Genomic DNA, 16561 nt, shown 5'->3' on the forward strand with positions numbered 1-16561 from the left:
TGATAGTGAATGGCAGCCTGTAGCAGAGTCCTGCACGGGTCCAATTTTCAGAACCCGAGCCCGCCCCGCCCCTCAATAATCAGATCCGTACACCGACCCGTCACCCGTGATTATTTCAAAATATGAACCAGAACCGCCCCGCCCGTTGTCCGCCCGTTTACCCGTGATTACATGCAGAGTAAAATGTAAATAGCCTACAGACAGTCACTCAATTTAAAAGTGTGTTGAAACGTGTTGAAAAAGAGAACAGCCTTCAACAATAGCGTTATGTTCAGTGGTCAGGTTCGTTCAGAAATCAAGTGAAGAGCGGAGGAGCGAGCTTTAGCCACGAGCGCGAACGCGCATATATACGCAGCACACATGTGTCATTGTGTACATTGTCAGATGGTTTTAATGTGAAGGTTTAACAGAATGTTCAATGTGTTTTTGTGAGTTAAGATAACTGACCGGCGTGCTCCATGCCGTTGTGCTGTGTTAAGTTACACAAGCGACGTTGTTTGGGCGGAAACAGTGTTCTCTGATTTTCACAATAAAATGTTACCCACCCGTGTTTAGTACAGAACCGCCCATCCCCGTACCCATGAACATATTAAAGTATATTTTTCACCTGTTTTCACCCGTCAAACGCGGGTACCCGTCGGGTATCCGCGGGTACCCCGCCCGTTGCAATACTCTGGCCTGTAGCAACATTGGACCCACCTGCAGAACGATGATCATGGTCCAGAAGACGTAGAAGCCTGCCAGGGCGGGAGGCGGCTCATCACCATCCAGGAAGATGGGATCTTTCCACTGCTTCAGCCAAAGGCCATGACCTAACACACACACACACACACACACACACACACACACACACACACACACACACACACACACACACACACACACACACACACACACACACACACACACACACACACACACACACACACACACACACACACACACACACACACACACACACACACACACACTTCTTTCACGATTCATCATGGTTGAATAGTATACAAAAGAACTACTGCTGGCGCAGCTCCTATACGTCATGTAGACGTGTCAATATGATTGGTTGGAGTTAGCGCGCCTAGACGGTGATAGACAGACGGTCCCATCCAATCACCTGCCAAGTAGCTTGAAAAAAAAGGGAACGCCGTCTTGCAGCGTTTCGGCTACCGAGATCCCAGATGGAAGCAGGATGCCAAACAAATGTGTGAAGCAAGCTACTTCCAGCTGGCGGAGTCAGGTTATGGCCAGTACGGTTACAAATCGTCACTGGCAGTCGGAAACCTTATCGTCCAAAACCGTTCCTTTTTAATCATTGTCATGTTTTTTAAGAGTTAAATTAAAAACAGTGAAAATAGCCAATCTACAAGCTCACAACGTGTCGCATTGCCACACGTTATGAGCTTGTAGATCTGCTATTTTCACAACTTTTGTGTGAAAAATTGTATATATGTAATAAATAAAATAAACAAGTTGATATATGGAGATACAAGGTTTTGTGCTTGTGGGGTACGGACCTACGGCACCGACGAAGCACATGAGGAAGAGCAGGACGACGCACCACAACACGTCCACGTTCAGACGTCTCTCCAGCTGGCTGCGCTTGTAGCGAGGACCACTGTTGTTCTTCATGGCTTTGGTCTCATGACCTGGGAGAAAAGGACACACATCTTAAGACCTACAGCATTGGTTCTCAAAGTGGGGTCCGTGGACCCCCAGGGGTCCTTGGGGGGGGTTCCAGGGGGTCCCCAGCAAAATGAGTTAATATAGCATCACGATAACTTCAACCACTTTAACCTTTTATACTTTGGGCTATTCAAAAATAGCAGATCTACAAGCTCATAGCGTGGCACCGAGTGCTTGTATGAGCTTGTAGATCTGCTATTTTTGAAAAATCCTGAAAACCGTGTGCAAATCTTTGAATATGTATATTTTTTTCAAGGCGAACATTTGTAACTAAAATCTTTGCTTTTAGGGGTCCCTGGAACAAAATATTTTGAGATGGGGGTCCGCAGCCAAATACATATAATTTTGGGGGTCCCTTGACATGAAAGAGTTCTACAGTATATCTATCCGTTTTAACGGTATTAATATTCATTAAGACTATAGGATACAGTGGAGTCAGTAATGCTGTACTGGGCCCAGAGATGGACGCATCAAAGCACAGCAGGGAAAAGGCCCTGGATGGAGTCTACACAAGAATGCTACGAGTGGATGGGAGAACCACATCAGACCTCTACAGCAGTGGTTCTAAACCTTTTCAGGCCGCGACCCCCCAAAAAAATCCTATTTGAACTGGGGACCCCCCCCACACCCTGACAAGCACTTGGAATTATAGGAGTTGAGGCATTACATTTAGTTTGACTCAGTTCCACAGATAAATATTGTGAAAATAGACGATCTACAAGCTCACAAAGCTGTAGATTTTTGCCTCTTTATCTCAGGTAATATTTCACAATTTGGCCAATGTTTGATTTTGGCACCCGGAACTGGTGGCGAGCAAAATGACATTGCGGGAGCCAACCCAGGGCACAGCTACACTGTAGGAGGGGAAAGAGGTGTGCCACCAACGTAGACACACCGCGGGGCGACAGCAGAGGCAACAACACTCAGGCTGAGGGAAACGAAACAAGATGAACCAGCAATCCTCTAAACTGTGATGATCTCACTCACCTAACATCAGCTACAGTGCATGTACATGGCTGCAATCACAGCCTGTTGGCTTTCGTTCCTAAGCTTGCATTTCACTGCTTGTACCTGTATGAGTAGCTACTAGCTAGTGACAAATACACCGTCTTGTTTCCTACAGTAAGCTCTTCCTAAGCTCTTTGTAAACTCTTATACCACAGTAACCTCACCACTGTCCTTTTCATTCTCTATCAACACATATGGAGCATTAGACGTTGTGAAAGTCCCAGTGTGGAAGCTCAGCCTGTGTGTGTGTGTGTGTGTGTGTGTGTGTGTGTGTGTGTGTGTGTGTGTGTGTGTGTGTGTGTGTGTGTGTGTGTGTGTGTGTGTGTGTGTGTGTGTGTGTATGTCTGTGTGTGCGTATATCTAGATGTGTTATTGTGACATCTTACATAAGTAACAATAACCATTTTGTTTTGGTTCCTTACACAGAAAAACGAAAGAAAAGAAGCAGCAATCGTATGTCAAGTTTGTGCGTGTGTGTGTGTGTGTGTGTGTGCGTGCGCGCTTGTGTGTGTGCGCATGTGCGTGCTTGTGTGTGCGTGTGTGTGTGTGTGTGCAAGCGCGCGCGTGCACCAGCTGACTAACATCCTGCATGTGAATAAATCTCAAGCCGTCATCATGTCACATACAGTATCACATGATGGCCGACTCCCCGGAATCCCCCCTCAAGGACCCCCTGGGGGTCCGCCGACCCCACGTTGAGAACCAGCGATCTAATGAAACCCAAAAGTTTGTTGTGTGCAGAATGCAGAGAAATGGAACCAGGTCAGACGTGTGGAGGAGGAGGAGGAGGAGGAGGAGGAGGAGGAGGAGGGCTGGTGTAATGTGTGACTCTGTTTTTTTTTCATGGCCCGCAGCTATGAAGACGAGCTGCTTGTCCCAGAACACAGATACATCATGGCTGTAAGGGGGGAAACCTTGTATGTCCAAAAACTGTGACTCTTCTGAAAGAGAGAACCCTGTGATCCAATGAATCCACTGTAGTTACATTTTAAACACAGGCCTTTTACTTGTAACAGTGAGTATTTTTATATTGTGGTATATTGCTACTTTTACTTAAGTAAAATATCCGAGTACTTCTTCCACCACTGCGAACACGACACATCGCGACGTGTACAATATTTTTTTTTTCTTTTAGCTTGTAGCTACACAAGCTCTTAGAGCTACTCTACTACTAATTGCAGATAGTAGGGCATGAATTTAGGTGGTAAAATAACAACAACAAAACACAAAAAACATAAAAATAAAAAAAACTATTGAAATGATGGAGATAGTAGGTTTTCTGCCTGACAACAAGGATGTGACTAACAACACCTGCATTAGTCTGTGTGTGGTGTCAATGAGGGCCAACGGAACGCCTCCTCCCACTCACCTGACTGACTGGTTTGTGCTTTGAAACCACACACACACACACACACACACACACACACACACACACACACACACACACACACACACACAGAGTGCTGGATTACATGCCTGTCAGGCTTAAAGAGCTTCCTTCTCCAAGCCTGCTGCAGCCATCCTACTCTTTTGCACCTTATGCCAGTGGTCCTCGAACCTTTTCATGTCAAGGACCCCCAAAAATTATATGTATTTGGCCACGGCCCCCCATCTCAAAATATCTAGTTCCAGGGACCCCCAGAAGCAAAGATTTGAGTAAAAATGATGGCTTTAAAAATACATATGATTTGCGCAAATTAAATGTATTAATTTTCTTTTTTTTTAAAGTATACAATAATTGTTAAAGTGGTTAAAATTATTGTGTTTGCTATATTAACTTATTTACCTGGGGACCCCCTGGTACCCCGCCATAGACCCCTGGGGTTCCCCGGACCCAACTTTGAGAACCAATGCCTTATGCCACAGACAAATATCGCGGAGAAGCAGCATTTAGTTTCCAGTCAAGTCAGTCAGTCAGTCAGTCAGTCAGTCAGTCAGTCAGTCAGTCAGTCAGTCAGTCAGTCAGCCAGCCAGCCAGCCAGCCAGCCAGCCAGTCAGTCTGTCAGTCTGTATGTGAACAGCTAATCTTGTGCACCGCTGGACAGGGAGGCCAAGGAAGAACTTTTCAAATTGGCCTGGTATAGCGCCACCCTGAGGTCATTTGTTTTCTACTCAAACACATCATCTTTGGGGTCTTCTGATCAAGACTGTCAGATTTACAATGGTGGTGTTATGAGGGTCTTACCAGCATAGACCGCCATAGTAGTGGTGTTGTGTTAATGGGGGTCTTACCAGCATAGACCACCATGGTGGTGTTGTGTTAATGGGGGTCTTACCAGCATAGACCACCATGCCAACAACGGTCTCTGTGTTTCGCACGGTGCAGCTCCTCAGTAACAGGTTGTTGATGTGCAGACCCACTCGCACCTTGTTGGGATGCTCCCTGCACAACCACACACACACACACACGTTCGTATCATGTACTATACTTACTATACATACATACTTACTATTACTATACATACTAGAAAATCAACATTTTAAGACAGTGATTTTATGAATGGCATTTTTTTGTATAGCCATTTTTAACCATAAGCCGAAAAATTGCTGATTTACAAGCTCACAACGCATCGCACTGCGATGCGTTGTGAGCTTGTAGATCATCATTTTTTACCAGTGCAACGACACCAGCACGCAAACAAAGCGTGAATCGGGTATACTGTATCTCCATCTCTAATCCCTTAACCTGACTCTAACTCCAACCTGAACGTGCAGAAATAGTGTCAGATTCCTCACACAGATAACACAGTGTGAGGAAACAAGGAAATCAAACTTCTTTCCTTACGGGAAGGAGAAGGACTGCTTCCTCGTCTCACCTGCAGCACGTCAAACTATTTTTTTGCACAAAGGCCATTGTTACCGTTCTACTGCTGCACCTTACGTACTACACACCTGCTCCTGCTGCCGTTTATTTACATCCTCTTTACAGAAAAACGTCAAATGATAGAGCTTGTCCGGAGAATCAGCCAGCCTGGAACCAAAACTTTCTTCAGAGTGATGCCATAAAAGAACAATTTTTGGTCCCAGAACCCCCCGCACCCCTTAAACCGTATAAACTTCATCAACCGGCTGAAATGTGTTTGTCTAGTTGGTTTCAGGTGCAGAACTGAACCTTTCTCAGTCCAGGCACAAATATACATGACATTTCACCTAGTGGTTATTACAACATTAGTATTGTTTTCATAGCAGCTTCTAACCACACACGATATGCAACCCAAGATATCTGTCTTTGATGCATACGGATAGTATAAACTTTACATTGGTCAGCTTGCAGCAAACCCCCCGCAGCCAGGAAGAATGAGAGGAGCTCAAAAGGTCACGACAGCGTAGTATCATAATGGAGAATTAGACAAAGAAAGCACATCCTCACATGTAACCTTTGAACCTGCTGAGGTCATCGTTGGGGTTCTCACACTCAATGTGACTGTGGAAGCTCTCAGGAGTCACCTCTGTTCCCTGTGACCGACAGACAGACAGACAGACAGACAGACAGACAGACGGACAGACAGACAGACAGACAGACGGACAGACGGACAGACAGACGGACAGACGGACAGACGGACACGACAGACACGACAGACACGACAGACACGACAGACAGACAGGCAGACACGACAGACACGACAGACAGACAGACAGACAGACAGACAGACAGACACGACAGAGGTGAGCTGGGTTAGAGCGCAGCGGCAGAACATTATCATTGGATGGAACGCACACATACAGTATGTGATACCAGAAATAAAACTATAAAACGTGTACACCTGCTATTTTTGAACATTTTTGATCTTGAAAGTGTTATAAAAATATATAACAATTAACGCAAATCTTCTATCTATCAGTTTGGGGGTCCTTGGCACGAAAAAGGTTTGAGAACTACTGCTCTGCACAACAGGTAGTGTGTTGTTTGTGTTGTTAGTGTTGGCATGGCTCTGTACAACAGGTAGTGTGGTGTTAGTGTGTTGTTAGTGTTGGCATGGCTCTGTACAACAGGCAGTGTGTTGTTTGTGTTAGTGTTGGCATGGCTCTGTACAACAGGCAGTGTGGTGTTAGTGTATTGTTAGTGTTGGCATGGCTCTGTACAACAGGCAGTGTGGTGTTAGTGTATTGTTAGTGTTGGCATGGCTCTGTACAACAGGCAGTGTGGTGTTAGTGTATTGTTAGTGTTGGCATGGCTCTGTACAACAGGCAGTGTGTTGTTTGTGTTGTTAGTGTTGGCATGGCTCTGTACAACAGGTAGTGTGGTGTTAGTGTATTGTTAGTGTTGGCATGGCTCTGTACAACAGGCAGTGTGGTGTTAGTGTATTGTTAGTGTTGGCATGGCTCTGTACAACAGGCAGTGTGTTGTTTGTGTTAGTGTTGGCATGGCTCTGTACAACAGGCAGTGTGGTGTTAGTGTATTGTTAGTGTTGGCATGGCTCTGTACAACAGGCAGTGTGGTGTTAGTGTATTGTTAGTGTTGGCATGGCTCTGTACAACAGGCAGTGTGGTGTTAGTGTATTGTTAGTGTTGGCATGGCTCTGTACAACAGGTAGTGTGGTGTTAGTGTATTGTTAGTGTTGGCATGGCTCTGTACAACAGGTAGTGTGGTGTTAGTGTGTTGTTGTTAGTGTTGGCATGGCTCTGTGTCACAGCTGGTGGCTCATGACCCTAATGTGATTGTGAGACATTGTCACTGGGTCATCAACACACTATCAACTCATTGTCACTGGGTCATCAACACACTATCAATTCCATCCCATAATTAACAGCTCACTTAGCCACCCAACCCTACTTGTATTGCACCTTCCTTTCACTGCACCTCGTTTCATTGTGTCGATGGTAAAACATGGTTTACTCTGACAGATATATCCTCATTAGTTGTGTAGCAAACTCTGCCATTGTCTGCTCATTCCTTTGTGGCGTCACTTCCAATCGCATCGTCACTCTGTCCTCTACTGCATCGGTTCTCAACCGTTTCAGTCTGCGACTCCCCAAAATAATCATGTGTTAACTGGGGGGACCCCACCCTGACAAGCACTTGGAATTGTAGGAGTTGAGGCATTACATTTTGTTTGACTCCGTTTCAATTGTGAAAATAGCAGATCTACAAGCTCACAACGCCTTGCGTTGTGAGCTTGTAGATCAGCTATTTTCAAAACGTTTGTCTCGTTCTCATAGGTAATATTTGACAATTTGGCACATTTGTGAATTTCTTTTGTAATAGTGAAATGATAGGTTTATGGATCAATAATCATAAACCCCCTTGCTGTTTTTTTCTTTTCTTTTTTTCTCTTTTACTCGCGAGGATTGTAACGACCACTGTATCTCCCTTCACAGGGTCCAAGATCACAATGGCGCTCCTTCCTTCTGCCAAGCACTTTATTTAGGACAAGGGCGGAGACACAGTTGTCTAGAGGAGTGGAAAATCACTAGCTAATAAATCAGTTTATGGGCCTATGTGAGAGCGTTTAGTAATAAGGCTGCCAGAGACAGTTGCATAATTACACATTGAATTAATACATTGCAGGAATTCAATTAAATGAATACAATCAAAGAAAGAACTTATATACACACATTATATATATATATATATCTGCACACAGATGCTGTAAACCGGTCCTTTCATAGGCTATAGTTTGTTGATTAGTCCCAGGCTAGTTCAATGTCTGAAATAAACTAAAAACATATATTCACATAACACTGATGGTCATTGAAGCTATCTATGAACTCTATGAAAAAGTTGCAGTGATCTGCAACACAATTGTAGTGGGGGGTCCCTGCTTCATCTCTCTCTCAGCTAAGGGGGTCCTTGGTCTGAAAAACGTTGAAGACCCCCCCGTTCTAATGTATGTATGTTTGCAACAAACGGCTAGTTGCAGCTGCGGGTTGTACCTGTGGCAGGTCGGTGACCACCTGTCTCTGCTTGAGGTTGGTCTCTCCGTCCAGGTTGGCCGTCTCTATGTAGCAGACCCCGTGGGGGTCCGACGAGTACAGCAGCAGCATGTCCGCCGGGATGATCTCGTTGCAGGACAGACGCACGAAGTCCCCCACCCTGACGTCCTGCCAGCGCTTAGCCACGTAGCTCTTCTGCTCACTGTAGCGCACACGCAACACACACACACACACACGCACACACACACACACACACGCACACACACACACACACGCAAATGTCAAATCACAAATTATTTTTGCATTATCGACATCATAAATCATTTCCCCCCAAAAAAAAGAAATAGCACATCTACAACCAGCTGATATAACCAACCCCCTGGACCCCCTGGAAATATCTTGAAAGTGTTTGAAAATATATTTTTTTTAAACACAAATCTTCTCTTCTGGGTGTCCATGGCACAAAACATTTTCAGATGGGGGTCCGTGGCCATATACATATCAATTTGGGGGTCCTTGGCATGGAAAAAAAAATGTTTAAAAAAAGAGAACCACTGTCATAGTAGTCTGGGAGGCTTCGGCTCAAAGCCTGGACAGCAGGGGCGCGGCCACTGATTTCTGATTCAAATCAACAGCCAATGAAGAAAAGGGGGCGGGATCCACATGCAGTGGGTCTTACATGTAAATAGGAGCGACGGGAAGCAATTTCCCCTTGAGAAATTGCGGCCGCCATTGTTGTGTACTGCTGTTTGCCTCTCGTCGGACTTTTTAGACGAGTAGACCGGTAAGAGGCGTGTCCGCCCAGATTCTGAGCGTAAGTTACATCCCGCCCACAAATACCAGGGCTTTGGCCCAGAAGTTCCTCGCCGCTCCCGTTTGTATGCGAGGCGAAAAACTTCTGGGAACTCAGATTACTGTCATAGAGGATCACAATAAACAAGATATGACAGAGTCATATTATACCAGGTTGCTCTCTCCAGCGTCCCTGGACGGAACCAAATGGACCCGTGGTCCTGTACCCTTGCGCTCGCGGACTAACAGAAAACATCCGAAATGGCAGTAAATAGTAAATAGTTTATGAACAGAGCTAAATCAGTTTGTGTGCCTCAGTAAGGGCTTGTGTGCGTTGTCGTGTTTTTTCTGGGTCGCTGTTGGAGGCGGCGCTGTGTTTGTGTGTGTGTGTATGAGGAGTCAAGTCAATAGGACTTGACTCCTCATACACATGGTTGGTGGCGACGACCACAATATTATTTTTTTGCAACAGCGCCATTTACCATAGAGATACATACAGTGGCCGAGCACAGTATTGTGGGTCGTCTTTAGATCCCATATTCTGAGAGGACATTAGAGCCCTCATTGGCTAAAGGACCAGCCAATGAGGAAAAAGTCGCGCAAAAGTTAGGACTAGCGAGTGTAGATGTAGACCAGGTTTTGCAACCTGGTAAAAAAAAAACAAGGACAAATTATGACTGCTGGGTTTTCCCCCCCGAGGGTGACAGTGTACACGTGTCTGAGGTCTAATCTATGTTTGAACTGTCTACAAAAGCCAAAGTGTAGTTACTACGCAAATAATTTAACTGATAAAAAAGGTTTAAAAGTGTTTCAACTGGTCAGCCAAATGAGTTATCGGCATTCACTGCACTTTGGCTTTGTAGGACAGTGTATATCTATAGATATAATGTACATAACGCTCTATTTGAACTGCACCCATCTATAGATATAATGAACATTCCTTATAAAGGGAACAGAAAACTATAATTCATCTGATGACAAGACCGGTCTGAATGCTATGCACTGTATCCGACCTGAACACAATGCATGCTGGTTAATCATTATCCCTGCCTGTGATTGGCCAAGGCACTTACAGTGACAGTCTGTGATGGACCATACATAGAGAAGTACATTTACTTGAGCTCTGTACTTACAGTAAGTCCATCTTTTTAGTAAGAAGGGGCAAAAAGTACAATATGAATTAAGAACATAAGCCCCTTTTTCAAATATAGAGAAAAGACGAGCAGATCTACAAGCCCACAATGCGTTGCGTTGCGATGCGTTGTGAGCTTATAGATCTGCTAGTTGTTGTTTTTTTTTTAGATAAAAGTGTCTTTGTACAAAGTGTGATCAAATTAACCCATTAAGACCTAGAACGCATTAGCCTGGCTCCACCCCCTGAATCGTTTGCCTCGCATTCAGGTTTCTCGGTTGAAAATCTGTACGACGAATCGGGATCGGGATAATCCAGTATGAACCAATCGCCAAAGAGTCTTTGAAAAAAAAAAACGTTGGCCACGCCCCCATCTCAGAAATGGGCTGCATTGAGAGGGCTTTCAGACTGAATAATGGAGTGTCAGGCTAGGAACGCATCTGTGTCACTTAAAATGTCTTTGGCTATTAAAAAATAGCAGATATACAGGCTCATAGCGCGGCACAGAGTGCCGCGCTATGAGCTTGTAGATCTGCTATTTTTGAAAAAATAAAACTGTTAGGATTTAGAAAACATTCATAAGAATCCCGTCAGGTCTTAAATGGGTTAATATCAAATATCTAAATATTGGATGAAGCAAGTTTAAAAAAACGGTCTGGGGTGCCGGTGCACACGAAAAACCTGAGTAGATGAAGTGTTTTAATTAAAGTGAAACGACAGGAGGATGTTAGTTAGTATGTGATTGTGTTGACCCTAGTAATAAGGCAGTAGTAGGAGTTGATAACTAGTAAACAAAACACAGGTGATTCTATGAATGTGTATGAACCATCGTTTACAAATTCCAAGCAAGCTACAGCAGGCTGGTAGAGTACAGTAGCTACTAGTCTCTCACATTACACAGCTAGCCAGTCATCCAGGGAGCTATAGTTAAAGTTCATGTGTGAACGAGGCATCCTCATCATCCTCCTACGCTATGATATTTGATCTGTTGATCCGTAAACAATAAGCCAGCGCCAGGGATCCAAAGATAGCGCCGTACGTACGCCTCCATGTTGACACAACAGAGCTTAATATATATCGTCTCTGTCAGGGTGGAAAGAAACCTCATATGTCCAAAACTGTTACTTTTCAGGATTCAAATTAAAAAAATGGCAAAAGCGGCAGATCCACAAGCTCAAAACGCATCGAGCTTGTAGATCTGCTATACTTTTGATGCTTTTGTGTGACGCTATAGTGTGATCAAGTAAGGCGCTAATTTATGAAAAAAACACACAGAATGTGGAGATTAGGGCTGTCAAACGAATATTCGATATTCGAATATTATTCGAATATTGGGAAAATATGTATATTCGAATATGAAAATTAATATTCGAATATTTAAAAAAGAAAAAATATATAAATATATATATTTTTTAATGTTTATTTGACAGGGACAATACAAAAAACAATGTATCAAGTTATAAAAACAAACAAAAGATATGTTTTATTGGATCCGAGCACTCGACACATTTTTTGTACTGTTTCTGTCACCAAAAAAAAATGTAAAAAATGTTTTTGAAAAAACAATTGTATATATATTTTTATAATAATAATAATAATAATATTTGAATATATTCGAAAATCTGCCAATTTTTAGGACCAATATTCGAATATAATTTCTGAGGAAAGTTGACAGCCCTACTAAAAGTTAGAATGTGGACATAAGAGGTTTCTGCCCGACAGCAACGTTATATAATGAACCTGAACGCAGCTGTCTCATAATGAAGCTGATATATCATTATTATGGAAGTGATATGCAAACGTAGAGCTTTGATAAGACCAGGTAACCATGGAACAAGTGACCAGGGATGTGATATAGGAGCCATGTTTACAACGTTTGCCCAGGCAAAGAAGTACTCTGCATAAACCATATGCATAAACCATGGTGTGGAGTTTAACTGGAATGATAAACTCCAGTTTATGGAGTCCAAAATTGGACCCTACGGGTTCATTCGAGGGTTAAATTAAAGCAAAAAGAATCTCACAACTAAGACGGTTTTGTCAGGCCAAGTCCTGAAAAATGTGTGATTTGTGAAACGGGGTGAGAGGAGCCCTCCACAACAGCGCTGTGTTTCCTAAACAATTAGCACAACAAGTAGAATTATGATGTTTAAGGTATTATCGTGTTTAATATGTTCCTGTTCTTCTACAAACAGCCAACCAGTTGAATAAATTGCACATTGAGGCTTTAACCTTTGCTTTTATGAAGTATCCCGAAACCAGTATGTTCATCAGTATGCTTCTGAACATCAATTAAAGGAGAATTCCGGACATTTTAAGTGTTATCTTTGATGTGTAGTTACTCACTCACCGAGTTATGAAGTGGCGTTGAGTTTTATCAGCGATTCCCCTGTCTGTGAGTCTGGTCGACCCCCACTATTGGCATAGTGGGAGGCGCGTGTCTTAGTGAAAATCGCCTAATTCCACAGCTCCAAACTTTTTTTTCCCCACAAATCCTCCTCATGGTGTCTCCTGATACTTTCACATGCACTGCTTATCACTCACGAGCTGGCGTTCATGGTCAGCGACGTGAATGTTTTCCTCTCGCGAGATTTCCCGAGGAGCGCAGTGAGCCGAGGACGGGAAATCTCGCAAGACATTCACGTCGCTGACCATGAACGCCAGCTCGTGAGTGATAAGCAGTGCATGTGAAAGTATCAGGAGACACCATGAGGAGGATTTGTGGGAAAAAAAAAAAGTTTGGAGCTGTGGAATTAGGCGATTTTCACTAAGACACGCGCCTCCCACTATGCCAATAGTGGGGGTCGACCAGACTCACAGACAGGGGAATCGCTGATAAAACTCAACGCCACTTCATAACTCGGTGAGTGAGTAACTACACATCAAAGATAACACTTAAAATGTCCGGAATTCTCCTTTAAAGGCAACAGAACACATGTATTCTATTGCTAGCTTGACCTATTCTAATATTCTATAATCTTATACAAATTACTGAAATCACTCATGGTGACTGACAGCACTAATCCATGTGTGTAGATAACAGCAAGAACACCTACTTGCTGTAAACTACTTGGATATAAATCATACATGGGCAACTGGCAGCCCGGGGGCCACATGCGGCCCCCACCTTCACTTAATGCGGCCCGCAGGTTAATATCAGAATACTGATATATTATTGATTTCAGCTGTTACAGTTCCAAACATGACCCGCTTTAATTACTTTAGTCTATATTAGTAGCTTAATGACTAGTATTACAATATAAACATTCTAATTCTAATGTCTTTTGTGTGTCCAATGTATTTAAGTTCTTAAAGTTAATATAAGTATAAGTATATGCATTTGAAATTAAATAAAAATGTTACTTCTAAGAATTCCAAATTCACAAATAACAAAAGAAAATCAGGATTCCAATTCAAAAATAGCAGATCTACAAGCTCTTTTGAGCTTGTAGATAGGCTATTTTTGCTGCTTTTGTGTGACATAGAATGGCCGACAGTATATGCAATGTGGCCCTCTGGAGTGAGTGTGGAAATATAGTGGCCCTCTCCATCATCAAAGTTGCCAACCCCTGATATAATTTTTTTTTTTTATATCAATCAATATTAATCAATATTTTAAAAAGGGTATATGTTAATCGAGACCTATTATACAAACACTTGTGCGACCCCAAAAAAATGGGTTTTGTGGGGAACCACCGGGCGTACAGTAGGTAAGGTAGATAGATAGGCAGCAACAACAACAAGCAAACATCGCGTTCGCTCTTCTACCTCGGAGGTTCTCAAAGTGGGGTCCAGGGACCCCCTCAGGGTCCGTTGACGGGGGGCTTCCAAATGGACCTTTGCAGGTCTGTAACTCTGAGAGTGTACAAATGGAACCAAAATGGGCCCGTAAGGGTCTACCTTACGGGCCCACCAAATGGATCCATTTTGTACACACTCAGAGTTATGAGCGACGAGCGTCCTTGAAATTAACCCATTATTAAGACCGGGAATGCATCTGTGTCATTTTAAGATTTATTTGGATATTCAAAAAATAGAAGATCTACAAGCTCATAGCGCGGCACCGAGTGCCGCGCTATGAGTATTTTGCATCTCAAAATATTTTGTTCCAAGGACCCTCCCCCCCCCCCCCCCCCCCCAAGAAGCAAAGATTTGAGTAAAAAAAAAAATCGCTTTAAAAATATATATATTCAAAGATTTGCACAAAATGTTCACAATTTTTCAAACGTAGCAACGAGCTTGTAGATCTGCTATTTTTGAATAGCCCAAAGACATAGCCCAAATGACATAGATGCGTTCCCGGCAGGGTTGCCAGATCTGCTTATTATAATTTCCCCGCAAGATTTTATTTGAAAATAGCAGCTCTACAAGCTCACAACGCGTGAGCTTGTAGATCTGCTATTTTCAAATAGCTGATGTATATGTTAAAGTGCTCATGTGGCCCATAGTCGCTTTTTTTGGGCTGGTTTTCCTAGACCTGGTTGCTTGTTTCTCTCACAGAATCTGGCAACACTGGTTCCTGGTCTTAATGGGTTGAAGAACCGCTCCGTTCTCTGACCTGCTGTAGACCTCGCACGGGAGTCGGTTGACGAAGCGGTCGGAGGCGTAGCGCCGCCAGTCCTCCCACAGGTCCTTGGCGGCGGTCGCCGTCATCACCGCCACGATGGGGAGCACGGCCACCTCCGGCTGGAAGGCCTCCACCACGGGCACGAAGTTCAGCGCCGCCAGGAAGATGAAGTAGACGTTGGCGGCGCGGTGCAGCTGCTCAAACAGGTTCTTGGGGAGGAAGGAGAGGAAGGAGTACTTGGTGGTCCGGATCTTGTTCCTGGCGTAGGACCGGAGGAGCTTGGCGGTCTCCCCCCGTGTGGTCGAGGAGGAGGAGGAGCACCGGGAGGCCACGGTCCTCCTCCGCCTCCTGCTGCCACCGAGGTGGTGGTGGTCCTTGTTGGTGGGGCGACGTCCCCCCGACGCCGGCATGCGCTCCAGGCTGTGCATCCTGAGTCCCGCGTCCCCCCACCCCCGAAAAGTGGGGTTTCAGAAGAAAGGGGTAGTCCACATAGGTTAACCCATTAAGACCTGAGAAGATTCTAGAAATGTCTTCTAAATCCCCCCAAAAAATTGAAAAAAAACACTTTTTTTTTTTTCTCGATTTTTCAAAAATAGCAGATCTACAAGTTCATAGCGCGGCACTCGGTGCCGCGCTATGAGCTTGTATATCTGCTATTTTTGAATAGCCTAAAGAAATCTAAAGTGACACAGATGCGTTCCATGTATCAATGGGTTAAGGTCTCAAGGAGGGGTGGTACGGTTAATCAAATTAATCCATTCAATCTATCAATTAAAAAAATCTATATATTTTTTTTTTTTTGTGTTTTGTGTGAAAAATATATTGTCCCTTTTTTATGTTCAAATTCGGGGTTTTTTTTCCCTAGGGAAAATAGCAGATCTACAAGCTCACAACGTGTCGCGATGACACACTTTGTGAGCTTGTAGATCGTCTATTTTCACTATTAGTTCAAATTAGTTTTTTTTCCCCTCGCGAAAATAGCAGATCTACAAGCTCACAACGTGTCACGATGCCACATTGTGTGAGCTTGTAGATCGGCTATTTTCACTACTTTTGTGCGACAAAGTATAAAATAACATCAAAATAACTTCTTGTGTTGATTCGTTGATAAATAAATAATTTAGAAAATGATTTTTGATTAATGGAAAAAGTTATGGATAGAATAATTGCTATGAATCTAATGGATGTGTTGCAGCCCTTGTCTACAGCTATAGCAGGTCTAGGTCAGATCCAGGAACCTTCTCACCATTTTCACCGGGGTTCCAGTTTCAGAACACATTATGCCGTAAAGTTGTGAGTTTGTAGATCGGTTTAGTTTTAAAGAACACGCTTCTCGACGATTCGATTTATCCAAAAAAGGTAATCCGTAGAATAATCCATAAGGAAATGATCAATAGTTGTATTTTCCAGAGTCGAGGAGCGTAGACGAGAGAGTTTGAGAGGAGAATGAGGTGGAAGAGTCCTCCTGTTGGACTGACCAGGTGCTTTGACGTGGCTATAGGTCT

At 43.7% G+C, this 16561-nt stretch overlaps 1 protein-coding gene across 1 annotated transcript in view; it reads right to left on the reverse strand.

Annotated features, from left to right (window-relative positions):
- The window catches only part of atp10d (ATPase phospholipid transporting 10D), a gene marked incomplete at its 5' end in the record, with an annotated part of 53017 nt that overhangs the window by 31243 nt on the left and 5213 nt on the right, over positions 1-16561 (reverse strand). The window contains 5 exons of the mRNA XM_080413501.1: positions 700-812; positions 1515-1646; positions 4968-5074; positions 6062-6147; positions 8566-8767. Of these exons, the coding sequence (XP_080269627.1) occupies positions 700-812; positions 1515-1646; positions 4968-5074; positions 6062-6147; positions 8566-8767 (640 nt within the window). The remainder of the gene's footprint in view (positions 1-699; positions 813-1514; positions 1647-4967; positions 5075-6061; positions 6148-8565; positions 8768-16561) is intronic.

The sequence above is a fragment of the Gymnoscopelus braueri genome (genome assembly GCF_963280865.1).
Source record: "Gymnoscopelus braueri genome assembly, chromosome: 19".
NCBI lineage: Eukaryota > Metazoa > Chordata > Actinopteri > Myctophiformes > Myctophidae > Gymnoscopelus > Gymnoscopelus braueri.